Source organism: Trichogramma pretiosum, unplaced genomic scaffold (genome assembly GCF_000599845.2).
Source record: "Trichogramma pretiosum strain Unisexual culture from Peru unplaced genomic scaffold, Tpre_2.0 scaffold67, whole genome shotgun sequence".
In the NCBI taxonomy this organism is placed as follows: Eukaryota; Metazoa; Arthropoda; class Insecta; order Hymenoptera; family Trichogrammatidae; genus Trichogramma; species Trichogramma pretiosum.
This window is the reverse complement of record NW_019641691.1, coordinates 632,101-658,341: the sequence shown is the minus strand read 5'-3', so window position 1 is coordinate 658,341 and position 26,241 is coordinate 632,101. Positions and strand designations below refer to the sequence as shown.

The following is a 26,241-nucleotide window of genomic DNA, read 5'->3' as shown; positions in this document are numbered from 1 at the left end:
TAGAGATATTTAAATGAATCTCGTATTTTATACAAGATTTTAATTTTTATTCAAATTTATAAATCATATAAAAATAAATCTTCAATTTTTACATAGGAAGTGTAAATATATATTTCTTCAATTATGATGCAACCTGTATAATTCAAAATTGTCCATGAAATACGGAGTCTTTAAAAAATTTACAGCGCATCTAAAAAATACAGGAAAGGTTTATTCAAACTATAATTGCTATGTTAGAATTTAAATATTACCTATAGCTACACAGAATTATGATATTTGGAATTAAAAAGGTACTTTTTCCAATAGCAAAAATAATCCAGGCTTCTGTAAAAATAGGCTGATTACAGAACTGATTGACGCAAATACTGATTGGTCCATTCAAAATCAAGTTGTAGGATACAAAGGATAGTTCTTGAGAATTTACATCTTGTAAATAGTGATCATTCCGTAAATCTCGTTCCGTAATAACATCCGGTGGATCAATATTTATATCGAGTGTATGACGATACCTATGCGGAAAAAATAATGTTTAACTATTGTAACGGGAAGAAAATCAGAAGCAGCAAAAATCAATTTTACCGTGAAGCGTAAACTTTCCTAAGTGACGATTCCCATAGAGAAATGGTAACATTTTCATAATGAGTATGTACAGCGAGTAACTGTCTCGGCAATTGAACCGCCACTTCTTTGTATTCGACACTATTTCTGTCAGATATCAGCAATAATTTTATGCCAGCATCGTATCTTCGTTTGTCGTTATTTCTCGAGCTGAAGCACCTGCGAGCGCACGAAAAAATATAAGACTCTGCGAATTAAATAAAATTCTGGAAATTTCATCGATAACAACTAAATTTACCCGTATGCCAGAGCGCCACCCGCCTCCACTTGACTCGACGGCTGCGAGGTTTTTGAGAATAGCTGCAGCAGCACCGGAAGCGACAGATAATTCAAAAATAAATTCGAATCAAAGCGTATAATTGGATTAGATAGAAATCCATTCATGGGTAAAAAATTGAGCTTGTTCGAGCGAACTGATAATAATTCCAACGACGTCGATAAGGTCAACCGATTCGGTATTTCTTCAATGAGATTATTGTCAGCCAAGAGTTCGGTGAGGCGAGGTAAGGTACCTAGCCACTCGGGTAGCACGACTATTTGATTTCCAGATATCGATAAACGCTCCAGCTTCTTTAGTCTTTCTAACGCTATAAAATCATCATTTTATTATAGTAGGATAATTATTAAATATGAAAAAAATTCTTGAATCTGAGTAGAGAACTGGGCTTACAAGTTGGTAATCGTGTGATGGAGTTCTGGTCGACCGATAGCGATTGCAAGTTTTTCAAATACGCTAGGCAAGTCGGAAACTCGCTCAGTCGATTCGCGCTGATATCGAGCACGGTTAAATGCGACATTTGCCCAAGAGCATCCGGAACACGCTCGATATTATTGCCGTAGAAATACAGGTTGGTAACTTCGGAACAATCTTTCAACCACGATGGTAAACTCGTTAATTCATTGTTTTTCAAATAGATTTCTTTGATGTTGGTTCCGTGATGCCTTATCGCTTCGGGAATTTCCTTTAAACCTCGATAATTCCAATGCAAAATGTCTTTGTCTTGTATTTCTTTCACCATATCTTCTGAGTCTTTCGAGTTACACACATTTTTCGTGTCCATCTTTGTTTGTTTAATTCCACGTATAAAATAGATTGTTACTGAAAATCATCTTCAGGTCTGCAAAAATGGAAGACAATTAAATGCGAATCGTTTTTTTTCCATTGCTTTTCTTTTCGAAAATTCAGTTATGTTTATTTAAAATGAACTTCGTTTTCAAGCGCGTAATTTGTTTTGCATTCAACGGCAGTTGGCCAAGTACTGAGCTTGCAGTTCAGTCATAGTTTTCAAGTGCAAGCTCAAGTCTGGGAAAGTCGATCTTAGAATCAATGAATTTCAAGGTTACCGCGTATGCGCTTTTGAAGCTTGCAAAGCTTTCAATTTACGCCGCGAGATGTCAATTGCTCAACAATGAATGCAGTAATTTTAAATTTTTTGAAAATTTCTCAAGTTATACGAAGCGTAAAAAGGGGTAATGAAATTTAAATCAGAATAATTTATGAATAAATATTTATTAATTTACTTCAAAGGAATGAAACGTGAAGAATGAGTAGCACCAATACCAGGTCTACCGTGTTTTACTGGTATGTACTCGACAGAAAACTCTCTCAAATAATGGCCAATCATTTCAGGTTTAATTTCAACTTGATTGAATTTTTTACCATTGTAAACACCAAAGATAGATCCAACCATTTAACGTACAATTATCTTTTTTTAAGATGTGTCATTACAATTTCTGGTTTTTCATTTGGTGGAGCTTCGCTTTTTTGGCTTCGTGTAAATTCTCAACTAAAGTCATTGGCTTACGTTTTAAGCCACGCGAAAATTTGTCACATTGGTACTTGATGTATTGACATCAATCTAACTCTAAGCTCAAGCTTCGATATAAAAAACAATTTTTGACAGATGATGATGATGATGATGATGATTTTATAAAACAGCGCGAAATACAAAAAATAAATGATAATGAATGTTTCAATGAATGATCGAAATAAATAAATTATTCATTATCACTGACATGGACTAACCACGAAGAAATTATTTTAATGAAAAATAAGTTGTCATTACTTTTAATTCATTAAGATACAAATTAATAATCAGATATATGGTAAACTTGCTAGTACCCGACCACTTTTATTCGAGTATATTAGGACCTTTAGATTTAATTGTAAATTATCATAATCAAATTGCCATGTATTTAGTCCTTTACTATCAAATTAATGCATTTATTGTGTCAAAAAAGTTGATGTACCCGATAGTACCCGACCACTTTTCAATATAGCTTTTCGACGTTTAAAGTTTTATTTATGGAATCTTTTTTCGTGAATTCTGATCAAATCGAGTGTACAAGTTTTCATTGTTTATGAGACGAATCAAATTATTTTGTTGAAAATTATAAAAAAATGGACGGGTTCTAGATGATGTCGGGTACTAGCTGGTTTAGATTTTACCCTATAGTCTATCGGTTTCCAATAAGAGCATAACCTCAAATTTGAACACGCCGTATCTATACTGCCTAATGTCTACTGCTAGAATGTGAAGTTGTTGTCAACGAAAGAACAATTCAATAAGTTAAAATTCAGTATTTAACGAAATTTATTTTAGTGATTAATTATATTAAACATGGATCAAATCAGAAATGTAAGGAAAAATTTGTTGTATTACATTTTGTGTAAACATTAATTTAAAATGAACACGTGACCTTATTTATCTAATAAAACCATAAAAATTACCCATACAAATGTCATTTTTTTATTCTAGTTCAGAGACTTTTTGATGATATACAATAAGATTTCTGATACGTGTTTTACAAGTTGTGCAAATTCATTCATGACAAGAGAAGTGGAGCCTGATGAGGTATAATTACAAAACTTCTTAAAACATTTTGATTATATTGCATTTGAATGAAAAATAAATAAAATAATCTTGACAGGCTGCCTGTGTGGAATCTTGTGCAAAAAAATACATTCTGACTAATCACAGAATGATGAAAGTTTTCATAGAAGCTCAAGCTCAAATAGTACAGAGAAGAATAGAAGAAATGAATGCGGCACAACAAACAGAAGCAGCAAACAATTCTGCTCCAAATGAACTTGCATCTAATAATAATTCACTTACGAGTGTTGAAACAAAAACTTAAAGAAGTGATTTAAAATAATTGTTTTTAAATATTTTATTATCTGACAAATTGAGTATTTACGAATTTGTTGTTGAAAACACTTTCATGATACTTAGGAAATTGTTGAATAAAAATTATTTTTAAATTTACTAACATAAAGTTTATCCTTAATTTATTGAATATACTTTTAAACTATCTATAAAACACAAACAAATTCATTGCCATTATGTACTGAATTATGACATGAAGTGTCGACGAAGCATTCTATAGGTAACATCAAAGTATTCAGCATGACCCATGAACTCTTGGTATCTTGGTTCATGAAATTGGTTATCCACAGTTATGTAAACTGGTTCTCTGTAGTACGTTCCAACTTCCCATTCAGGATCATTCTTCATTAACTCTCTTTCTTCTTCTCTATTGATATTGAGTTGTTTCAAGAATCTGTATTACATAACAGACCAAAATAAGGGTATGTTTTTTAGATAAAAATTATAGACACAAAAGGCTTTTTTTGCTTACGCTCTGTCTCTTTCTGCTATCAGCATCGGTAACATGGCTTGTCTAGCACTTCGCATTTCAATTTCTTCTCTTTTGACATCTCTCATAGCATAAAAATAGCCAATGCTACCAGCGATGGTTGAAATCACATAGAGGCCAAGAGTTTTCTTGACTGAAATAATACAGTTTGAAGAAATTATCGTTTAAATGGATTATCAATAAACTTATCAATAGAATAATATAATTATATCGAAATGGTAAACATTACCTGTAAAAAATGTTTTCAATTTTTGACGTTTCCAAGTCAATGGTTCGTAACCGCCTTTTGGAGGCATATCCTGGGGATTGGTTTTTGGTGGTGTCGTTGTCGTATACATTTTTTCAAAGATTTCTTTAAAGCATCAATAATTAAATAGAAATAGTAACAATACAATACTAATTAAGAGTGAAAATGAAGACAACCCATTTTCGTCTGGTATTTTAACAGCTGAGTATAAGGCTAGGTCTTCAATTGAAAGATGTAATGCATTGGCATTCGTGCACGGTATCACTGTGCAGCCAACTAGCAATAAATTTAGTGTGACCGGAATAAATAATGAAAAAATGGGGATAGAATTTTGATATGTGTAATTTAAGAAATAAGCGCTGCTATGGATCATTAAAAAAATTAAATTGCATGATCTAAGGCATCAATTTTAAGAAAAATTACAATTGTCTTTTATGAAGCATGTAAAGGTATGGTTCTTTTCATTTAATGACAGCAGATAACGCGTCAGTGAAGTCAATATTGGTTGTGAACCATAGAATTTGGCGGATCGAGTCTTGTAGCAGAGCAGCACTTCAAAGTTGAATAGCGCCGTGGTGCTTTCAAGAACTTCGCGAGCTCTCGCTTCCACAATATTATAGTGCTGACAAGTGACACTGCTAAGTGTATACACATTACACAAGGTGCTGACGTTTTTGTGGTGGGCGCAAAGTTCAGAATCTGCCACGTGAGCGCTAGTTACCACATGCCCGAGACTCGGGAGTCCAAATACCAATGCCGCCACTCTCCGGTACTCAGTGCGTGTAAACTACCGCAACGTAACGCGTCCTCGACTTCCATTAAGGCTTCCCTCGGGCACATAGGTTATAATTTCGGATACGATTATTCAGACGAACAAGTTTGTTGATCACTAACTATTTTAGTCTCGACTGCTACATTGTTGTTGTAGTAGTATGAACTAGCATTGACAACGTTAAAAGTGCCATATAAAGTTCTCTTTGCTAATCAGTTGATTTCTTGAATACTACAATCAAAATGAGCCGCAGAAGGGCACACGATGACGACGATGGATATGGTTAGTATACATTCTTGACTTTTGGAAAATATCTTTATTCAAATTCATTGAAAACTTGTGAATCGAATCAATTTTAACGTTATTCTATGAATAATAACTTTGGATATTAACATTGTGTTTTGCTTTTACAATAGACCGAGTTTACAAGAAACGCAGGAGGGTGTCGGAAAATCAAGAAATCGAGGATCGCCTCGAGTCTCTTATTTTACGAGTTGGAGAAAAATCAACCTCTTCTCTGGAAAGTAATCTAGAAGGCCTGGCATCTGTGCTTGAAGCTGACCTTGGTTTGTTTAGAGGTAAAATTTTGCGTATTTTGACGGACTGTGCGATTAAGATGCCGGAAAAATGTACCATTTACACCACTCTTGTTGGCTTGCTGAATGCCAAAAATTTCAATTTTGGTGGTGAATTCGTTGATTATATGGTAAAACATTTCAAAGAGGCCTTGAAAGCTGGCAAATGGGAAGTTGCAAGATACTCTCTGAGATTTTTGGCTGATTTAGTTAACTGCCATGTTTTATCTTGTGGTTCTTTGATGCAAATGTTTGATAATCTACTGGATGCATCAAATGAAGATAGCGTTCCACAAGTTAGACGAGATTGGTATGTTTATGCTGTGCTATCAACTTTACCATGGGTTGGAAGAGAACTTTTCGAGAAAAAAGAACAAGAACTTGATCATCTAATGGTTACAATTGAAGTTTTCTTAAATAAACGCAGCAAGAAACATCAACCTGCTCTTAGAGTATGGTCCAGCGATACACCACATCCTCAAGAAGAATACTTAGATTGTTTATGGGCTCAAGTAAGAAAATTAAGACAAGATAATTGGGCAGAAAAACATATTCCAAGACCTTATTTAGCTTTTGATTCAATTCTGTGTGAAGCACTCCAACATAATTTACCTGTGATCATACCTCCACCACATCATGATGGGTATATTTATCCATTACCAACTGTAGTTTTTCGAATGTTTGATTACACTGATTGCCCTGCAGAAGGTCCTTTACTACCAGGTAGCCATGCTATCGAAAGATATCTTATTGAAGAGCACTTGCGTCAAATAATTGACACATATTACATTGAGAGAAAAGATTGGTATGTTTAAAATAATTTATTTTAAATTTACTCTTGATTTTATAAACAATTTTTTATTAACAATTTATTATTTGATTACTTTTTCAGTGCTGCACAACTTTTGAACTTCCCATATAAAGCCAAAATTCCTCTAGACTACTGTATTGTTGAAGTAATGTTTGGAGAACTTTTTAAACTTCCTACACCAAAACATTTGGAAGTGTGTTATGGATCAATCATGATTGAACTTTGTAAATTACAACCATCAACAATGCCTCAGGTATATTAAAACTAATGATAAATATTCATTCAAATATTTAAATAGTGTATTTAAAAATGCTAATGATAAATATTTGATGCTTTAACAACAGGTTTTAGCTCAAGCAACGGAAATCCTATTTCGTCGCATTGATAGTATGGCTACTGCAGCTTTTGATAGATTTGTATGGTGGTTTTCTTATCACTTGAGTAACTTTCAATTCAGATGGTCATGGGAAGATTGGGATTCCTGTTTACTTCGTGATGCTGAACATCCTAGACCTAAATTTATTAAAGAAGTTTTGCTCAAATCTCTAAGATTATCATACTTTCAAAGAATAAAAGATATGATGCCAGAAAGTTATGCTGAATTGTTACCAGCTTTGCCCGAACCAATTTATAAGTACACTGCAGAGGGTGCAAGTAAGATTTCATTAATTTTTTTATTTGAAGCTCTTCTAGATTTATACATGTTTTCTAATATCCATTGATTTATTAGGTTCATTACCTGGCACATCTGTAGCACATGAACTTGTTGTTTCAATAAGACGCAAGTGCACTCCAGAAGAAGCTCTGAATGTTTTGAACTCTTTACCTGGACCAGGAGAAAACGAAGAAAATTGTTCTTTTAATCCTCTGAAAATAGACGTATTTGTTCAAACTCTATTAAATTTGGGGTCAAAAAGTTTTAGTCATAGTTTTGCTGCGATTGGGAAATTTCATTATGTGTTCAAGGTATTATTCATTTATAAGATAAAACTTTTATATTAACTTTCAATTCTAATAACTTTATCTATATTAGGTTTTAGCAGAATCGGAAGAAGCTCAAATTTGTATTCTTAGAAATATGTATGCCCTATGGAAGAATCATTACCAAATGATGATTGTTTTAACAGATAAACTTCTTAAAACTGGAATAATAGAGTGTAGTGCAGTTGCAAATTGGATTTTTTCTAAAGAAATGGCTTCTGAATTTACCAAGTATGTACTCTTTACATTTAATAATTTTTTTGCAATTATTATAGTGGATGAATTTATTTCTATATTTCTTTTCTATATTTTTACAGAATTTACATTTGGGAAATTCTACATTTGACTATAAGAAAAAAAAATAAGCATGTCATAAAACTGACCAAAGAATTATCAGATGCCAGAGAAAAATTACGTCGGAATGAAAACAGATCCGGCTCATCTTCTGACGATGATGAGAAAGAAAAAGAAAGACCTTCCGAGGAGGTAGTAGAAAGAATGGAAGAAAAGTTGGAAGCTGCACAAGCTGATCAAAAGAATTTGTTTTTGATTATATTCCAAGTAAGTAAAAATAATATTTTAAATGTAGTGAAGTAATATTTTTATGAATACTAAAAATGAATTAATTTTATAGCGGTTTATAATGATTCTTTCTGAACATCTGTCAAAATGTGATACTGATGGTGTTGATTATAACACACATTGGTACAAATGGACAATTGGGAGACTTCAACAAGTTTTTATGACTGTTAGTACAAAAAATATTAATTTTATCTATTTTAATTTTTATTGATAATAAAAATATTAAAAATTTGATTTTCAGCATCATGAACAAGTTCAGAAATATTCATCAACTTTGGAAACATTACTTTTTACTTCAGACTTGGATTCTCATATTTTAGATGTATTCCATCAGTTTGTTTCTCTTCGTGCGTGATTATTCATTAATTAATTGATAATTGTCATGTGCATCTTGAATTATAGACGAAGTGTAAAATTTGTCAACTCATAATCAATTTGTAATTTTATAAAATTACGTAGCAACTTCTACTTCTTAAGATTTATGTAAGCAGAGGAAAAGATGGAATTGTATATCAAGTTCAAATTCATAAAGTCTTAACAGATTTTTTATTGTAATGGTACATTATTAATGTACATTTTTGATTCACAACATTTAATGACACTATTTTTTACCTTAAGTTCTATTAATTCTACATAGAAAAAAAGCAAATATACTGGAGAGATTTTGAGAATTATATATATATTATATTTAAGTTTCATGTGCATATGTATATATACCTTTTCTGTATTTCTTATTAATTCTGAAATTTCTTAATAAATTGTTTAAATACACCAACGATTTTCGATATTTTAAATTCCAATATTTTAGAACCCATCTTTTGGTTCTTCCAATGCTAATTCAGGTGGTGTTGTAAATATAGATCTTTTAACAAAAGGTCGTTTCCTATTTCGAAAATCAGAGTGAGATTTAATGTTTCTTTTATCAAATTGTTCTTGATAGTAGGATTTAGATAATCCTCCATATAAAGGACTTTTATCTAATTTCTGGAGAATAAAAATATTTTACTTTTTTACAAATAATATTTTAATACAAGACAATTACTACCTTAACATCGTATTCAGAATCATCGATCAAAGGTATAAAGTTAATGTCACAGAAATTATTTATGTATTCAGTAGAACAAACTGATTCTGGCATGGGATTATTGCCTATAATTTCATCCAAAGCTTCTTTACATGCTTGTATTCTAAAATATTTCATTAACAACTCTCTCTTTTTTCCTGACATAAATACAATAGTGTTTTAATATACTATATAGACAATATCATTTTTAAACAGTTACCAATTGTTTCTTTTTCAACTTGAGGAGTTACAAAAGTATCTTGTGTTTCAGTTATCCATTTTATATTAAGCAGGTCATCTTGCATCTTCAAATTTGTTTCGTTATATTTTACAATTGGATATGTCAAGTCAGAACATTTATGAACATTTTTCAACATTTTAGCTTATAATTTCTGTACCATAAAAATGTAAAAATTTAGACAATAATTATCTTTGCTTAAAATGATAGAACCCCGGGAAAGTACTGGTTAATGATTTATTGGTAAACATAACTAAGGAAACAGGTTGTCACCATAGAAACACCATGAACCATGGCACAGCAAAAGATATAAAGATTTATATATATATCTTACATCTATATATTCGATTTATATTTACCTACTTTTAGTTTTTTGAAAAAGGCAGTTTAGAAAAAATAGTTTTATTAGGAAACCATGTTGCAACAATTTCAAAATAACAACACAGAACATTTTTTTAATTTAGTAAATATGAAAAAAGTCTCAAGTGATCAATCGAGAATACATGTAAAATTATGATGAAATATTATAAACACTTTTTATTAAAAAAATTTTTTTATTCTTTTTGTATAAGAGCAAATTTTTTACGAAATACTCATATTATGTGTCTAGTCCTCAGTCATTAAAATAATTAACTGTAAAAATTATTTTACTTTACTTATTTTTGGACAAAAAAATTAACAGTAAAATCAGTTTATTGAAATCATGATTATTTTATTTTTTTATATTAATATAAAACTGCAAGCTTGCTTTTGCACTATTTTTATGCTATTTCAGCTGTACCATATGACACAACCACTACTAGTACGAATCTTCAAAAGTTAAAAGCATAATTTCTTCATTTTCTTTTGTTAAAATTTGTACGTTACCACTATCATGGGCCTTTAAATAACTTGGATCATTAGTATAAATTAAATAGTTTTTTGAATTATAAACATGTACATTGTTTATGTTGAAATTTTTATGCACAATTATAACTAATTTGTTGTGCTTAGAAATAAAATAGTACATAGATATATATTTATATATTCTTTCAATCTGATTAGAAAATCAACTACGTAACATTATTTTCTTTTGCTGGTACATCTGATGCGTTATCTTCACTTGAATCATAATTTGGTTCAGTTTTTACTTCTTCTTTTGAAAAATTTACTTCTGTGTTAGTGTTAAGATTACTAGGAGAAGAACCATTATCTTCTACTTTGACTTTAATGTCTTGTTTTTTCTCTTTGCGTTTGGGAGTATATTTTACAGGCATTTTATCTTCACGTTCATACATGAATGTAGCTCGTCGTTTTCGTTTGACTGGTGTACAGACTTTTTTGTAAAGAATTTTCATTTCTTTTACTCTTGTAGTTGGTATCGTCCAATCCATTTCACGAGAATTAATTTCTGTATTTCGCGTTGGATCTGAAGAAACATCATACTCTGGAATTTCCATTCCCAAATTTTTCATCACATTTGTTATAATTTCATCAAGTCTTCCATTTATTATAAGATCTGCTTTTTTATCCTGTTTTGGAAAATAAGTGGTTGTTATTATTTAACATTAAGTGTTTAAATGCAAAATATACTTTCTAATAACTTACATGTTTTGTTGGTTGCAAATTGCATATTACTAATCGACCACCATACTTTTTAGTATATAGAGGTAGATTTCCACTAGGAATAATTTGTAATGTAGTTCCCAAACATACACTTAAATCAGCCACACTATCAAATTAAACACATTTTAATAAATATATTCTCAAAAACTTTGAAATCAATGCAGTGGAAAAAAATGTACCTAGAATGTAGATCAGCTAATGCAAGATCACTGTCTGGTAAATTGTGTTCCCAATCTAAGATAGTATCATGCATTTTACCCCTGCAAGGTCTACCCCCTATTTGCTCTGATCTGCACACAGTTTCCAAACATTTTTTACCAACGCTTTTTGTCGGAAAATTACGTATAAATTGTCTAAAATAAAAAGATATCATCAAGTACACTGAATAATTTCATGATCATGACATTAATTATCAAAAAAAAGTGCTTCATTACTTTCCGCATTTATCACATTGCTCAACAAACATATTCCCATGTAATTCTGCTAAATATTGCCTTGGTATTCCAGATCTTAAATGTAGGCCATCTATATTTTGACTTATGATGAATTTGACTTTGTCTGAAAAATTTATTTAATAATTATTTAATATTAAAAAAAAATGTTTTAAATTTAAATTTGTTTATGATTATACTAACTTGTATCAATCAGTTTTTTTAGTGCCATGTGTACTTTTGTAGGGATTGCTTCATCAAATGATGTACTCATAGATGGTTTTAAACCTTTTTCCTCCAAAGTCCATACACCATTGGGACCACTGAATATATTTATTATTATTATAATCTTCAAAAGATTAGAAACTATGAAAATGTACTTTTAAAATATTTTTACCGAAAGTCAGGAATCCCAGCAGAAGTGCTGATTCCTGCTCCTGTATGAACAACAACATGTCTAGCTCCTTTTATCCAGTCAGCCAAAAGCTCACATTTTAGTCTCAATGTTTCATCAGTGTCAAATTTCTGAAAAATTTGAATACAAAAGTTGTCTTTAAATTCTTTAATTTTCACGAATCTTCGAAAATGATCGGTAATGAAAATTATATCGTTCGATGAACAATGATTGCCGAAAATGTTAAACCAGCGACGAAATTGAATTTATAGCGCAAGCACGCAATGTGATGAAAAAATTGTTGAAGATCGTGCTTTTAGAGCAATGATATTCAAATAAACACTTGTGAGAAGGAAAATGAATTTTTATTTATTTAACAAATTATCAACTAGTTTTGCAGTAAAAATATGAAAAGATATCAGATCTACTAAAATTGCAAAATTACATGTACAGTCGAATTGGTAATATTTGTAGACAATACACTTGCAGCGATAACGATACAACAGAAGCGTGAATATGATATAAACTGGCAACGCTCGGACGCGTTTTGGACGGCTTGTGATTGTTATTATATATATGTGCGCTGGCGCGGATTCGCCGTGCATATAACAGGTATATACACACACATGCACACGAGCATGAAAATGCAGGCTGCAGAGATTATAAAGGCTCTAATATACACGTGAAAAACGGACAAGCGCAGAGAGAGCAACAAATTAAAATGTATAGCGGAAGCGGGCAAGTCAAGTATTACGATAGGTGCGAGCCAAGAGAGCGTGCGTGCTGAAATTTGGGAGCGCGATAATAGAGGAGGATGCAGATGCAGATTTGTTTGATAAAGTTGTACGATGTACCTCTTCGAGTCCGAGAACGCCTTTGTCCTCGTAAGGCGACAGGCCCTCAGCGTAGGTGCACGACATTTTGTCGCCCACCGCCACCGCCACCGCCGAAGATCTCCGCTGCAGCTCGATGGATCCAGAGTTAAGACGCACTTGCCGTGGTCCGTCTCTCTGTCGCGCGGCGTTCACTCACAGACAGCACGGAGCACAGGCACACAGAGAGTCGAGTCGCTCGTCGGTCGCAGCAAACTCACACTGCTTCTCTCTTGTGTGTACAAAGCGTATGTATTTCGCGCGGCGACGACGACGACTACGGCGGTGGTGGCTGCTTGCTTCCCCTCACTGCGTATGTGTGTGCGTGCGCGTGTGTTGCGCGATCACTCTCCAGCCGGTATATAGATACCTATATGCTGTGCATATAATCGCCTGCTTGCGCGACGACTATACTACTACTACTACTGCGGGCTGCTACCGTCGTCGTCGTCGTTGTCGCCGCCGCCGCTGCCGTCGCCTGTCGAGAGTGCGTGTTGTACGTCGTTTCGCGCGTGCCGAGTAGAATATATATGTGTGTAGGTATCTGCAAAGTAGCTCAGCTTCTGTCTGTTTGTCTCTGTTGCGCTCGCTCCGTTGTTACGTATATGTGTGTATACAGCCAGTAAACTTATATGTGCGCGTGCGACTTGCACTTGTGTTTAACAAGCTGACTGTATTATGTATGGCACGCTTCGATGTGCATAATATCAAGCTCGATGCGGCATACGCGTGACCACTATATAATATCAGCAGTGCCTTTCGTTTATATCGTTGTTTACACAAACAAATATTTTAAATATCCACATCTACTTGTGTACAAATGCGTATGTATGCGTGCATGCGTGGGTAGAAGAAGGGTCGATGCGCTTTCTCGCGGCTAAGGCACTTCTGCACTCACCCGCGCACCAAAACCCTTTGTATGTCGAATGCTGATGGCTATTCTCTACCGGATTACGACTCGCGCGCTACATACATACATATCGCGCTCTATGTATATTTATACTTCCGCGCCCTTTTTTTTCGGAGAGCTTCGACGAGCCGATGCGCGGAGAGACACACCGTATACGATCGCGATTCGAGACGACGCTAGGGGGAGATCACATACGGCAAGGATCAGCGAGACTCAAACGTATCGCATTATATCTATATTGCGAAAGAGAGAGAAATGAACTCGACTTTACGCGTATACGAGGGCCGTGAGCACGAAAAAGCAAGCTCGATCTGCAAATATACGTATTATTATAAAGCGCGACTCTGGCACAAAAAACACGCGCGATCGTAGATATTGCACTGGCGGCTATTATCAAGCTCGTTCACTTTCGCTTTTCATCTGGTTCACTCTCTATTTCTCTCATTTATTTTCGTTAGATCGTTCTCGCGGCTATTGTATGTTGTTGCCGCGCGAACATTCCCTCCTCTCGAACGATCCGCTTATCGAAAAAATCAGTGCGGATCTCCGAGCGCTGTACTTGAATGAATAATTATTGAATAATTTTGATTACGCGCGCATTTTAAACATAATAAAGCTCGAGGTGGACTCTCGATATAATGCGCCGGTATTAAAAAGCGCTTTCAGCAATGATTACAATCCGCGGAGTGGTCGCTTTGGCTTTAAAGCTCGGCTTTTTCTATAATATATGTATTTTTAAATAGTTGTGGATATTTACAATATTTTTTATGTCACGTTAGTTTGTTTACATAGATCGTCGCAGTGCAGTATACGGGAGAAGCTACGCTGATCGGCTGGATTTAACTTATTGGACTCTAGCTTATGGTTGCTCGGAGAGCAGGTGGATCGATCGGAGATCTTTGAAGTCGCGAGACGTGCACCAATTTCGCACTTGTGTGTAACGCAGTACCGTGCGGTGGCGTGTGTTTGCGTCGGCACTCGGGTGCAGCGCGAGCTCTTGATAGTAGCGATCGCGCGAGTATCAGGCGAAAGACTGCGGATACGCCGCGAGGCCTCTGGCGTCGTCAGCGGCGGCGGCACTCGCCACTAGCAGCAGCAGCAGCAGCAGCAGCAGCAGGTCGGAGACGCGCAACGGCGCAAACTTTTGTTTATGCGCTGCACGTATGTACTACACTGGTGTGTGTACATATGCACACATACATAGGTATAGCAACGCATAGAGAGCTGGTATATAGGAGAGGCACCGACTACAGTCCTAAATTGCGAACTACTATCCGACTGCGCTTGGGCGCGCACGCATGCATTCAGTCGCTGTGTAATGTCCGTCTGCGTGCATGTGTGCGTATGTGTGTGTGCAACTCTCCGACTCGGTTCTGCTGTATACGCAGAGAGTGCGAACAGTAGACGCGGCTGCGAAATGTAGGTGGATATTGGAGCCCAAAGAGCACCGCTGCTCGTCGCCGCCACCGCGTGCGACTCGCTGTATGCGAGCTGCTGCTGTTCCGAGGCGCGACAGTGTCAAAAGCTGCCTTACTGCCGCCGTCGTCGCCGCCGCCGCAACTCCCGCGCTCGTTCGCTCGCTGCCGCCGGCTGCAGTCGGCACTCGCATTGGGCACTCGGGCGCGCATTAAGCACAAAGGAATAAGAAGAGAAGAGTAGAGTAGACGCGAGACTTCCCCCTTGTGCGTTGCGCGAGCGACTAGCGACGAGCAATTTTTACGACTCCTAACGTATAGGCTGCTGCAGCACAGAACCTTATGCCGCTACATGGCCGCAACCGCACACCGATGACTCTTCACGCTCTTCTTCTTCTTCTTCTTATCCTCTCTTTCTTCTCTTTCTTCTCTCTCTACATAGCTGTCTCTGGCGACGAATTTAGATACCCTTAAAATGCGCTTCGCCTGATACAGCTCTCTTACATGTGTATATAGCTGTGCCGAAGAGTGCGCGAATCTCTTGCCGCTCGACGCAGCAAGTGCCTATCCATGACACGTATCTAAGTATTCACGCACACGCGCGAGTCCATTACACGCAACGCGGATGGCGTATAATGTGCAGCGCGATTGGCCCCTTCTGCCAGAGTAGAGATGCTGCCGCGCTGCACACCGATTCCCGCCGCGCGTATGCAATTTCGCGCCCTTCTTTATTACACTCGCTCTTCTCCGAAAGACAGTCTGCGTCTGTCAATTTTCGCACGTCGCGTCCGTCGATACTTGGCAATGCAATATTCATATGACTTTCGTTTTGTGAATTGCCGATAGCGTATGCATTTCGATGTAGTCTCGTTGATGAATGCGTACTTGCAATTTCACTTTCATCGATTAACATTTCGAGCGAGTATATAAATCAGTAGCTCGTATTGTGCTGGATATTGGAAAAGGGGAGTCATCTACATGTGGCCGGTCAAACGCGTGCATCAATCCGTAAATAAGTGGATCAGGTGTAAAGGGTTATATAGAGATAGAAAACTAGTCGAGGAATTATCGCGTTATCGCGTCTCCGCGTTGAAAAAGAATTTGCCTCGAGAAGCGTTCTTCGATCGAGTCAGTCTGTCCTATCGTATACAAAGCTGGATTTCTCTCTGGGCGTTTCAAGCTCTCTAGGCCCTATATAATCTGCAACATGTCTCCGCGTGCAGGCATAGCATAGGCACAAACGTATAGCATCGAGCTGGCTGCTCCCAACACTGGCGTCAACTATGCTCGCCTATCCTACTAAATTCAGAAGGAACTAGGAAGGGCAGGCTTATCGATTTTCGCGCGCACGCACATTCGCGCCATATGTGTGTGTCTCTGTGTGCGCGTGTGCGTTTGTATGCGAGTGCATGGGGCTAAAGGAGTATATTGTAACGCAGACGCTATTATATATAAGTATAAAGTCAAGCTCTGGCTCGGCTTGCGGCTGCATCTCGCAGCTCTACTGCGATTGGCCTTTGGCACAAGTGCGCTGCTTCTGCTGCTGCTGTTGCTGCACGCACATTGTGTGCACCAGTACATTATGGTGTGTAGTTTTTTGTTACTTGGGCGCGCACGTGCAGAATTAACTGCGCGTCGGTGCGATATATTTATGACGCGCGTATATGTGTGGCTGCATGTAGCTCGAGGCTTTGCTCGCACACAGTCCACACGCGTATCAATAGCCCAGTATGGCCTGTAGCCCATTGGTTATCGCATACATACATATATAGTAGTAGTATAGGAATAGGAATAGCAGCACGAGAGAGGAGAGAGAGAGAAGCGGCATACGGTAGAGAGAGAGAGTTAAGAGTGGCGCGAGGATATAGGCAGTGAGCCGCAGTGTCGGTGGTGGCGGCGGCGACAAGAGGGAGAGAGAGAGAGAAACGCAGGAGAGAGAAGTTACGTGTGTATGCGTTGGGGTAGCTTCATGCCATTGGCCAAGCGAAACTTTCGCAGCCTGTATGGCTGCACATGCCGAGCGGATCTTCTTTTGCCGAAAATCAATAGCCAAGTGCTCTGCTGCTCGTCGTCGCTGGCAGCAGCAGCTCTCTCAGGACTTGTTCTCTCTCTCTCGGTCGTCATGTATGTATACGGCAGTGCACACACATGCCATAGCACATGCATACATGCGTACAACTCCATGTACGGACCCTCCGCGTTATATATTAGATGCGTCGCAGCTTCACGCCGAAGCGATGCAGCAGCAGCTACAGCGTACTTGTATATACACCAGGACCGCAACCGCCTCCCGCTGCTCACTCACACGAGTTGACGCTGTATACATTACGTATTCGAAGCGAGACAACGCCACCAACGCGCCTAGCGCGATTCTGCATATCCACCGGCCATTGTTCGACGCTGCCAAGCTCGCATCTATTCTCCCTACATCGTTGCGTCCAGATTTTCCAAAATTTCCAAACTTTCCGACGCAACGAGGAGGAGCGCGATCGAACGATGAAATACATAATTTTGCACTGCTGACACACATTAGTGGCGTAGGCGGCGCGCGATATCTATATATTTTGCAGCGAGCGCGAGTCGCATCGTTATCGCAATTGCAACGTACCCACTACATGTACTGCGTGCGCCGTTTAGTTGTACCCGCTCCTTTTTACATGTGCTTTCTCTCTCTCTCTCTCTCTCTCTCCGCCCGCACTCGTGCACCTACTCGCGCTACGGGGGCCACACAGCTGATGGCTTTGCCGCTGATAAAAATGAACAGCTGATTCATTAATATATCGGCCAACACAGCGCGCGCATATTATTTATAACGAGGCGGAGCTTGCGAGAGACGAGCTGACTGCCGCAGAGCCAGCCGGCAGGTACTATATAACGTATAGCTCCCCGTGATGTGTGTATAGCCTGTACTGTACCGCACGCGGCTGAATCGAGCCCTCAATGGACTCCTCTCGGCGCAGTCAGCTCGTCCGCACAAGCTCTCCTCTACATCATTGCATATATTTGCTTGTATGCCAAGCAATACATGGCGGTCCTAGTCGTCGTCGCACTGCAACTCTCGAGTTTGGCGCGTCGCATCGCAGCTACATCTTTGCGCGTGCTTTTACGTATACGCACGATCGATCAATACAATTCCCATTTTTCCAAAGCTCCGTTGCAACCCTCACTCGAGGCTCTACTTCTTTGGTAGATGTGCATTAACGAAAGAGGTTGAGAAGAATCGCCAATTTCAATATCTACCTGACTTGGTGACTTGGATAATCATGACAAGATCTCTCTCGTAGTAAAAAAAAGCTCAACGGAAATCTCGCACAAAAATATGAGGTGACTTTTTGAAGCGACTGAGAGCCGTAGAACGCGCAGTCCGTGAGAACTGATAGAGCTCACAAGCTAGTATGTTTTTTACTGATGGCGTGAAAACTTTACCAGGAACCAAAATTTGCATAGATTTCCACGTGAATTATTCGTGCAGTTTCCACGTGGACCATCTGATCTACGTAGGTTCTAAGTGGATCAGATGTAGTGTCCGCGTAGGTTTTTGCTGAAAATCTCCACGTGGATTTTCTATAAGCCACAAGCTTTATTAGAATTCATTTATCCTTGAGGATAAAATTTATTGAGATAAAAAAGTCAAGAATGAAATTTAACTAAATCAATAAAATTAAATTAAATTCATAAAAAGCTCTATGAAAATATTCAAAATGAAATCTTTTTCTGAGTAAAACTTCCTCACGCGTAAATTGTGATTCAGGTCGGCATTCAGGAGTTCCGTGAGTCAGCTCGTATCGCTGCTCGCTTCTGCTGCGACGAGTTTCTCTCGCGCTCCTGCCTTTGTAACTTGTAAGTAACGTCTGTACCTATGTATCGTCGTGCATCTCTGACATCTTAGTCTTTGTCGCGCTCACTTGACTCGCTCGTGCTGCGCAGGCGAGTTGCTCGCTCAAACAAAGGTACATCGCAAAACTCGCACTCTAGATCAAGAATTTTACGGCAGCTGCGTAACCGACAAAAGAAGATCGAATCGACGGCAAAGAGTGATTCAAGCGAAAAGTGTAAAATATTTTATAAGAATAAGTGACTGCGTGTTTGTGTGTGAGTGTGCAGAAAGATGTCCACGTCCAGTGATGAATCCGATGAAAGTTTCGATGGCAGAGATAAAGCAGGAGCTGAAATCGACGACGAAGACATGGATATGGATTACCATGGCCAACTGAACTTGGCAAAACTGAAGAGCTTACGGCATACGACCAATTGGGAGATCGAGACAGAGCGACATGAATTTCTCCGCCGACTTTACCCGTTGGTCAAAGATTGGAAGGGCCCACTTCCCGATCTTCGGGACATGTTTCGGCCCGAAGAAATTGATTGGCTTCTCGCAGAGTCCGTGAAGTCGGGCCACTACCATGATGAGCTAACTCCGCTCGTCAAATTTGTCATCAACACCGGCTACAAGGACAAGCCTGACTTTGATAAATATGGCATGCCACTGTTTCGTCGCACCACACCAATACATCATGCGAACAATCTTCCTAATGCTTTTATCATTTCTGATCTTCTCAGAATATACGACAGATTCGACGTGAATTACACCGACGAGTCCGGGCTCACACACTTGCACGTGGCCTGCAGATATGATTGCGACGACGCTGTCAAAAAAATCCTCGAGTTTGGGCAGGATCCCAATTGTCTCTGGCAAGAAACAGGTGATTCGCCGTTACACTTCGCTCTGGAATACAATAACGAGGAGGTATTCAGATTATTGATGAAAGCCGGAGCCGACCCGAATTTGGCCAACGCTAACGGATTGACACCTCTGCACATTATTTGCTTAAGAAATCACGATGATAACATTGTGGACGAATTTTTCAAGATAAACGACGATAAACATCAAAAGGTGCTGGTCGATGCTCGAGATGACAATGGCAAGACACCGCTACAATTAGCTGTGTCAAATCTAATGCCGCATGTGGTCGACGTACTCTTGAATCAAGGTGCTGATCTGTCTAACTTCATTTTTCCAACTGAGAGTGACTTTGCCGAGAGATCTGAACCGTGGACTGATGAAAGTTGGGATGATTTTAAATTGAGATTAGCATCTGGCGCACTGGCCGTCGTCGAAAATCTTGAGAAAAGAGGATATGAACTGGACCAAAGTGACGCCTTGACAATTATGAAATTGTTTATCAAGAATAGATTGTTCGATAAATGGGCGGATATTGAAAAATGTTGGTATGATAAGGAATTCAAGGAAAAAGCGAAAGAAATATTGATATATCCGAGGCCGTCTTTCTACGACGAATGTGACGATAATGACGAGAAGTACCTTTCGCTTGACGACCTGATCGAGTTACGACCCGAAGAGGTGGAAAAGCATTTCATCACTTACACAGACTACTTTGATTTTTGGAGAGCAGGTGATGATTTGTGCTTTCCTGACGATAAGCCTTATGGAGCTTGTGCAGTGTATCTATGCGAAAAACTATCGAGAACATTTTTTCGTCGATGGACACTGAATCCTTTGTTGGAGCTGACGTGCTACAGACTGCCAATTCTTTGCTGCGATATGATCATCAAACAACTGAAGAATCAAGATTTATGGCATATTTGCTTGGCGGCTACAGACCAAAACCAGTAATGCAGCATGTTTGAAGTATTTTTTTCAAATAAACAGTTAAAAAAATTAATTAATTTTTTTCATTTGCTTGATTCATATTTTTGATTCCTTCTTTCTGTCTAAACGTGCTTAATTTTCGGGTAAAAAAAATAAGTATTGTTTATATTTTTGACCACTTTTTCACCACTAGCAAGCGGACCTTAAGATTCCGAGGAGTTCGTATTTAACCCGATATTCTCGCGTGTCCGGTAAAAAAGTAAGCCGAATTTTCCATTTCATCTCTGAAAATCTCGCGTTTATAAGTACATGTATGATCAAATCATATTTTTTTCAGGTATACACTACGTAGTTGAATAAAACGTTTAAATTATAAATTATCGAAAGTAAAATTTATGCGTATTCTTCATAAAACTTTCAAGAACTTTGGCTACCTTAAACTTGAGAGTTATACATCATACCATTCATTGTTGTGTTAAAATTTAGATAATATCTCGTAGTTAATGCTACACAGTACCCCAATCTCATCGCGAATGAAAAAAACCTCTTCATATTAATGCTAAAATCTTTTCTTCGTTGCAGTTTGTCAGAAAATACTTTGTTAAAATACTTTGTTGAATTTCATGTAAGCCTAGATCGCGCAGCACCCGATTTTCGCTCGACATACATTTGCAATCATTTAAACCCACCACCTGCACAAGATGTAGCTATCGATTAAATAATTATCAAGTTACAATTATTAGATCAATTTTCGAAAAATTTGCGTCTGCATATTATCATTAAATTTATCAAAATCTACATTTGGTCATTTAAATACATGCTCCGTGAAAAAATTGTGTAATCGCCACCAAAAATGATTATATTATAAATTTGACGAAAATAATTAAATATTTGAAAGGGAAGATAAAAAACTGATAATTTTCAAACCCATTTTCTGAGATCTCTTGTTGTAACTCGATTATGGCATATTTTGACACTTTCGTTTCTGTATATAATTAGTAGTTTTCTAAATAATTAGTGATTATAATTGTTAATAGTAGTTTCAAGAATTTTTAATATAATTTATGTCGAATAAGTCGTTAATTGGTGTTTCACTTTGTAAAAATCATCACTCTGAAAGTACCGTACGATTCGCTAAACATCATTGCATTTAAAAATTTGCTTCATTATAGGTAAGTTGTCTGCAGTCTGCTCATGCTCATCAGCTATTTTTCTTACGTCAAAAATACATATCATTCAGTGCATATTATAACCTTTCGTTCAAAACAAGTCCACACGAAGTTTCAGGCATGCTGAGCAAATCTTGCGGTGTTGTTGTAAATGGCAATCACACAGATATTGTTGTAAATGTACACTCGTGAGTGATTCAAAATGTGCTTTTAACTTATCACCTGTTTATTTGTTACACACTTACATACTTGCGTAGGAGTTTGTTTTTAAACAAATAATACATAACCTAACTGCGTATTCTGTTTACTTTTACAGAAACCGTATTTTCATAGTCATATCGCAGTATGAAAAACTCGGATCTATTGTAACTGTTTGCCGAGACGCAGCGGTTCAAGGTTTCAACAACACTACCGTGTATGACACAAAGTAAGAAAAAAATAATTTTCGCTCATTGGCTGGATTCAACTTACAAATTATTGCTTCTTTTAGAGTAATTTTTGGAAAGGACGAGCCTGAAATTCTTTCGGCTACGCGTCACGTTGCTGAACAACTGAGTGCCGATAAGCCTTTGTTAATTTCAATTTGTTTAAAAGACTATGAAGTGACAACTGTCCGACAAATAGCTCAAGTTGTAAAGAAAATAATACATTGATAAAATGAGTGTGCTCTACGGACAGCTCGTGATAGGGCCACCTGCCAGTGGCAAGACAACATACTGTCATGAGATGGGAAAGTTTTTGGAGAACCTTGGAAGAAAAGTAGCAATAATTAACATAGGTAATAATCTTGAATTTGTGATAGTTCGTAAAAAATGCCACTTTGTATTTGATTCTATTATTCCAACATTTGTTATTAGACCCAGCAAATGAAAACATGGGTTACAAAGCAGCTGTAGATGTATGTGATTTGGTAAAACATGAAGATATTATGAAGAATAATAAATTGGGTCCAAATGGTGCTTTGGTTTATTGCATGGAATATTTAGAAAAAAATATTGATTGGTTATTGGCAAAAGTATTAAATTTAAAAGACCATTATTTACTGTTTGATTGTCCCGGTCAGGTAAGATTGTTAATAATCTCTTCTATTAGTAATTTTAGCTTTTTTAAAGTTAAATAATTTTTTCATTAATAAAATTTCTATTTATTAGGTAGAACTTTTCACTCATCATGAATCAATGAATAAAATTGTTGAGAAATTGGGAGAAAATTTGGTGAGACTTTGTGCAGTTCAGCTTATGGATTCTCATCATTGCAGTGATCCAGGTATAAGTTTTTGCTTTTCGGCATACAAAGCTTAAATTTTCATGCCTCAGTATTTAATATTAAAAAGCTACTGATAAAATATAACATATTAACATTACATTGAACTTTTTGTAGGAAAATATTTATCATCTTTAATGGTGTGTACACTATCTATGTTGCAATTAGGAATGCCTCATGTAAATGTTATGACAAAACTTGATGAAATGAAATTATTCAGCCATAAACTTGATTTCAATATCAATTTCTATACAGACGTGTTGGACCTAAAGTATCTGCTTGACAGGTTGAATGAAGATGACACAATAACTGAGTAAGTTTTATCGTAATAAAAGGACTTCTCAAATGAAATATTGAAAACTTATTCAATTTTTATTTCTTTAGGTATAGAAAATTGAATGAGTCATTTGTTTCACTCATAGAAGATTATAGCCTCGTCAGCTTTCACCCCCTTGATATTTCTAATAAAGCAATGCTACTGAATGTTAAAAATGCCATCGATAAAGCAAATGGATATGTTTTTGGAGGAAATGAACCACAAGATGTACAAGCTCTGTTAGCTTGTGCTGTTGGTGCTATTAGTGAAACAGATAGAACGGCCAGTTTAGATGCATACATGTAAGCTCAGTCTAAAACAAATAGTATTGTTTTTTACGACCACCAACTTGTGCCCAAATCTCAAGATAAAATATGACAGTTTATATTAAACATTGATTATATATATTTTTAAAAATACATGATTAACATGTTATTTTTTTGTAAATAAAAAATATTTTGTTCAGTTATCAAGTATTTGATCTTAGTGGTAAAAAATAATTTACCTCAAACTTTTACTAGTTTTATCTCATTTTAATATTTATCGATTTATCGTTTGATAAAAGAAAATGAAGTTGTAAATATTTTACATGTAAATACTTTTATGAACGACTTAGAGATATATATCATCACTGCATTCGTCACTCTTATGACACAAAAAATTCGTAAAAATTGACTTGTTATGTAATTAATCTGAAATCATCCTTAAATAATTATTTTTCCATATTTAAACTCTAAAATTGCTCCTATGGGGTGCAATGGAAACTTCAATGAGCAATTCCGACGTTAATCATCTTCCCTCATATTTGTGTTATGAGAAAAAGACAAGACACGTTATGCAGAAACTTGAAAATGTTTCAAGTAACAAGGACGCAGTTTTCATAATCAGAACTGAATTTAAAATAATTTAAGTAAAGTGTATCTATTCATAAACCAAATATAATTGCGGAAACCTTTATTTACGAATTCAATATCTATCTCCAGAGGATGACTATATTTTCAATTAAAAATGTTTTGTTAAATGTTAATGGTCTTAACAATTATACGATTAATCAGTATTTGTATTGTAACTGTGATACGCTGTAGGTATAGCTTTTACTTAAGCACATAGAAGTTTTGAATTCCATTCGAAAGTTGGCGCCGTTAGACGTTACAGGGTAGTCGGTTCGAAAAGCGCTTCGAATCGGGGTGTGGATCGTCGTGTTGTGGTGGCGTAGCAGTACAGGGGCTGCTGCTGCTGCTAGTCTGGCCTGCCCCGCACTTGTGTTCCACCCCACAAAGTCGGACTGAATGGAAGACGATCGGAGTCACGCGCACAGACCAGTAGACAGCTCTATGCTCGCAGAAAGCTGTCGTGTAGCAGCAGCAGCTTATAAACAGGCTCATTCACGAACAAACGCGCACAGCCGAGTTGAGTCAGTGCGTCTCGGACTGCCGTCGTGGATTCGCGAGCTAATGCAACGACACCAACGGTCGCTGTACGATATTCGAATCTAATCACATCCTCTCGAGCAGACGTTGTAGAGTAGTCCGGACATTGTTTCTCCGGCGCGTGTCCGCCACTATGTGTTCGCCGCAGTGCTCCGTAGGGCTCTCGTAGAGTCACTGCTCCTATACAAGGTGAATAGAGTGCTGCTCGCGTTTCTCCTACCCGGCTAGGATCATCGCATGCATCGTTCAGTGTCGTCGTAACGGTCGTAGTAGCAGCGAGCGTAGCTTATTTGGCCAAGACGGCTCCGAGCCGTGTCGCAGCCTCATGTTCCGCGCAAACAGCAATAACAGCAGCAGTAGGAGCAGCGGCAGCGGGCCCGAAGCTGCCAACGACGAGGACGACGCCAACAGCACACTCGTGAGTCATTTTCATCCCCATTATAATTAGAATGCAACGAGCAGACCAAGGGAAAAGAAACAAGCAGTCCCGAGTGCAAGCTTGCGATAGCTGTTGTTTTTTTTTGGCTCGTCTCGGTGGGTTTCTAAATGCCTTTTGTCGAGCGTATAATATAAGTATGCACGAGGCCATAATGGGGTCTCTCTCGTCTTGGATCGATGCCGCCGCTGTCCCCCTCGCGCCCTGCCCTGCTGCTACGAGTAGGTTAAACCCATGCACCCCCAGGTGCAGAGCTTCGAGGCTCCCGAATTTTCTAAGCGCAAATGAGTTCGTATAACGCTTTGTCATAGTCGAGACGCGCTCTTTATCGTATAGCCTTGACGCAGCGACTAAGCGCGCCACGCATCCTGCAGCTTTTTGCGCTGCATATCGATGTAAGCATTTAAAATACCATCCGTAGAAACTTGAGCACGACCATGCTACGCTTAAAAAAAAACGAAAAAAACAAAAATAAAAAGCGGGAAATTCGTCCCCGCGATCCGTCCGTAAAAAGCTCCTCTGCACGAGTCAAGCGGCAACGATTAGACTCGGCGATTACGCAGCCAGCTCTCGAGCACTCGATGCATCATCTACAACGAACTTTTGGAGGCTGCACATTGTTGGCCGTCGTTGCAACGGAACGAGTCGAGGCTCTCTGCCTTCTATATCGGGCCATTGCTCGCATATTATCCGGCATACTTTGTACAGTTGCCGCAGCAGGAAGTATTGGATAGTGGTTCGAGCATAATCCAAGTCCGAACTCCGATACACCCTTAATTGAATTCGTCGTTTTCCAACTAATCCTCGCGTGCCCCTTGAATATGAATTCGTATGCTCGCATGCAG

General features: G+C 37.7%; 9 protein-coding genes across 9 annotated transcripts in view; 5 read left to right on the top strand and 4 right to left on the bottom strand.

Moving 5' to 3' along the window:
• Positions 1-117: 117 nt before the first annotated feature.
• Positions 118-1,860, bottom strand: LOC106651008 (plant intracellular Ras-group-related LRR protein 4). Its single transcript, XM_014369333.1, has 5 exons — positions 1,289-1,860; positions 857-1,205; positions 580-777; positions 252-509; positions 118-190 (listed from the first exon to the last, which is right to left on the bottom strand). Exons 1-5 carry the CDS (start codon positions 1,677-1,679, stop codon positions 118-120), a joined length of 1,269 nt encoding a protein of 422 aa, XP_014224819.1. The 5' UTR covers positions 1,680-1,860.
• A 909-nt stretch (positions 1,861-2,769) lies between these two features.
• LOC106651111 (mitochondrial import inner membrane translocase subunit Tim10 B-like) lies at positions 2,770-3,783 on the top strand. Its single transcript, XM_014369473.2, has 3 exons — positions 2,770-3,257; positions 3,378-3,473; positions 3,550-3,783. Exons 1-3 carry the CDS (start codon positions 3,240-3,242, stop codon positions 3,754-3,756), a joined length of 321 nt encoding a protein of 106 aa, XP_014224959.1. The 5' UTR covers positions 2,770-3,239; the 3' UTR covers positions 3,757-3,783.
• Positions 3,784-3,872: 89 nt separating this feature from the next.
• Positions 3,873-4,769, bottom strand: LOC106651110 (NADH dehydrogenase [ubiquinone] 1 alpha subcomplex subunit 13). The gene is made up of 3 exons (XM_014369472.2): positions 4,505-4,769; positions 4,258-4,408; positions 3,873-4,179 (listed from the first exon to the last, which is right to left on the bottom strand). The coding sequence occupies exons 1-3, from the start codon at positions 4,611-4,613 to the stop codon at positions 3,972-3,974; spliced, it is 468 nt and encodes a 155-aa protein (XP_014224958.1). The 5' UTR covers positions 4,614-4,769; the 3' UTR covers positions 3,873-3,971.
• Positions 4,770-5,536: 767 nt separating this feature from the next.
• LOC106651109 (nuclear cap-binding protein subunit 1) lies at positions 5,537-8,950 on the top strand. The gene is made up of 9 exons (XM_014369471.1): positions 5,537-5,576; positions 5,711-6,674; positions 6,762-6,933; positions 7,025-7,334; positions 7,411-7,646; positions 7,714-7,892; positions 7,979-8,222; positions 8,296-8,409; positions 8,485-8,950. The coding sequence occupies exons 1-9, from the start codon at positions 5,537-5,539 to the stop codon at positions 8,596-8,598; spliced, it is 2,373 nt and encodes a 790-aa protein (XP_014224957.1). The 3' UTR covers positions 8,599-8,950.
• A 10-nt stretch (positions 8,951-8,960) lies between these two features.
• LOC106651112 lies at positions 8,961-9,930 on the bottom strand. Its single transcript, XM_014369474.1, has 3 exons — positions 9,527-9,930; positions 9,289-9,464; positions 8,961-9,227 (listed from the first exon to the last, which is right to left on the bottom strand). The coding sequence occupies exons 1-3, from the start codon at positions 9,681-9,683 to the stop codon at positions 9,048-9,050; spliced, it is 513 nt and encodes a 170-aa protein (XP_014224960.1). The 5' UTR covers positions 9,684-9,930; the 3' UTR covers positions 8,961-9,047.
• A 301-nt stretch (positions 9,931-10,231) lies between these two features.
• Positions 10,232-13,289, bottom strand: LOC106651108 (NAD-dependent protein deacetylase Sirt6). Its single transcript, XM_014369470.2, has 7 exons — positions 12,829-13,289; positions 11,978-12,105; positions 11,785-11,903; positions 11,584-11,707; positions 11,329-11,502; positions 11,132-11,255; positions 10,232-11,055 (listed from the first exon to the last, which is right to left on the bottom strand). Exons 1-7 carry the CDS (start codon positions 12,892-12,894, stop codon positions 10,597-10,599), a joined length of 1,194 nt encoding a protein of 397 aa, XP_014224956.1. The 5' UTR covers positions 12,895-13,289; the 3' UTR covers positions 10,232-10,596.
• Positions 13,290-22,023: 8,734 nt separating this feature from the next.
• On the top strand, positions 22,024-23,933 carry LOC106651066 (GPN-loop GTPase 2). Its single transcript, XM_014369403.2, has 7 exons — positions 22,024-22,139; positions 22,268-22,378; positions 22,442-22,729; positions 22,809-23,014; positions 23,103-23,217; positions 23,332-23,527; positions 23,599-23,933. Exons 3-7 carry the CDS (start codon positions 22,609-22,611, stop codon positions 23,834-23,836), a joined length of 876 nt encoding a protein of 291 aa, XP_014224889.1. The 5' UTR covers positions 22,024-22,139; positions 22,268-22,378; positions 22,442-22,608; the 3' UTR covers positions 23,837-23,933.
• Positions 22,072-22,604, top strand: LOC106651007 (proteasome assembly chaperone 3-like). The gene is made up of 3 exons (XM_014369332.1): positions 22,072-22,139; positions 22,268-22,378; positions 22,442-22,604. The coding sequence occupies exons 1-3, from the start codon at positions 22,072-22,074 to the stop codon at positions 22,602-22,604; spliced, it is 342 nt and encodes a 113-aa protein (XP_014224818.1).
• A 1,424-nt stretch (positions 23,934-25,357) lies between the features above and the next one.
• Positions 25,358-26,241, top strand: part of LOC106651122 (alpha-1,6-mannosyl-glycoprotein 2-beta-N-acetylglucosaminyltransferase) — a 28,512-nt gene continuing 27,628 nt past the window's right edge. Inside the window, exon 1 of the mRNA XM_014369492.2 lies at positions 25,358-25,378. The gene's annotated coding sequence lies outside the window, so the exon portion shown is untranslated. The remainder of the gene's footprint in view (positions 25,379-26,241) is intronic.

Coding starts and splice junctions, on each gene's coding strand:
- LOC106651008 (XM_014369333.1), bottom strand. CDS start 1,679: ATGGACACGAAAAATGTGTGTAACTCGAAAGACTCAGAAGATATGGTG. Junction 778..856: donor GGTGGCGCTCTGGCATACGG/GTAAATTTAGTT, acceptor GTGCGCTCGCAG/GTGCTTCAGCTCGAGAAATA. Junction 510..579: donor AGGAAAGTTTACGCTTCACG/GTAAAATTGATT, acceptor TTTTCCGCATAG/GTATCGTCATACACTCGATA.
- LOC106651111 (XM_014369473.2), top strand. Junction 3,474..3,549: donor GAGAAGTGGAGCCTGATGAG/GTATAATTACAA, acceptor TAATCTTGACAG/GCTGCCTGTGTGGAATCTTG.
- LOC106651110 (XM_014369472.2), bottom strand. CDS start 4,613: ATGTATACGACAACGACACCACCAAAAACCAATCCCCAGGATATGCCT. Junction 4,409..4,504: donor ATTGAAAACATTTTTTACAG/GTAATGTTTACC, acceptor GTATTATTTCAG/TCAAGAAAACTCTTGGCCTC. Junction 4,180..4,257: donor ATAGCAGAAAGAGACAGAGC/GTAAGCAAAAAA, acceptor TATGTAATACAG/ATTCTTGAAACAACTCAATA.
- LOC106651109 (XM_014369471.1), top strand. CDS start 5,537: ATGAGCCGCAGAAGGGCACACGATGACGACGATGGATATG. Junction 7,893..7,978: donor ATGGCTTCTGAATTTACCAA/GTATGTACTCTT, acceptor ATATTTTTACAG/AATTTACATTTGGGAAATTC. Junction 8,410..8,484: donor TTCAACAAGTTTTTATGACT/GTTAGTACAAAA, acceptor TTTGATTTTCAG/CATCATGAACAAGTTCAGAA.
- LOC106651112 (XM_014369474.1), bottom strand. CDS start 9,683: ATGTTGAAAAATGTTCATAAATGTTCTGACTTGACATATCCAATTGTA. Junction 9,465..9,526: donor AGTTGAAAAAGAAACAATTG/GTAACTGTTTAA, acceptor TATTTATGTCAG/GAAAAAAGAGAGAGTTGTTA. Junction 9,228..9,288: donor ATTCTGAATACGATGTTAAG/GTAGTAATTGTC, acceptor TTTATTCTCCAG/AAATTAGATAAAAGTCCTTT.
- LOC106651108 (XM_014369470.2), bottom strand. CDS start 12,894: ATGTCGTGCACCTACGCTGAGGGCCTGTCGCCTTACGAGGACAAAGGC. Junction 11,503..11,583: donor CAATGTGATAAATGCGGAAA/GTAATGAAGCAC, acceptor TTTTTATTTTAG/ACAATTTATACGTAATTTTC. Junction 11,056..11,131: donor ATTTGCAACCAACAAAACAT/GTAAGTTATTAG, acceptor TTTCCAAAACAG/GATAAAAAAGCAGATCTTAT.
- LOC106651007 (XM_014369332.1), top strand. CDS start 22,072: ATGCTGAGCAAATCTTGCGGTGTTGTTGTAAATGGCAATCACACAGAT. Junction 22,140..22,267: donor ATTGTTGTAAATGTACACTC/GTGAGTGATTCA, acceptor TTACTTTTACAG/AAACCGTATTTTCATAGTCA. Junction 22,379..22,441: donor ACTACCGTGTATGACACAAA/GTAAGAAAAAAA, acceptor TGCTTCTTTTAG/AGTAATTTTTGGAAAGGACG.
- LOC106651066 (XM_014369403.2), top strand. CDS start 22,609: ATGAGTGTGCTCTACGGACAGCTCGTGATAGGGCCACCTGCCAGTGGC. Junction 22,730..22,808: donor AGTAGCAATAATTAACATAG/GTAATAATCTTG, acceptor ATTTGTTATTAG/ACCCAGCAAATGAAAACATG. Junction 23,218..23,331: donor TCATCATTGCAGTGATCCAG/GTATAAGTTTTT, acceptor AACTTTTTGTAG/GAAAATATTTATCATCTTTA.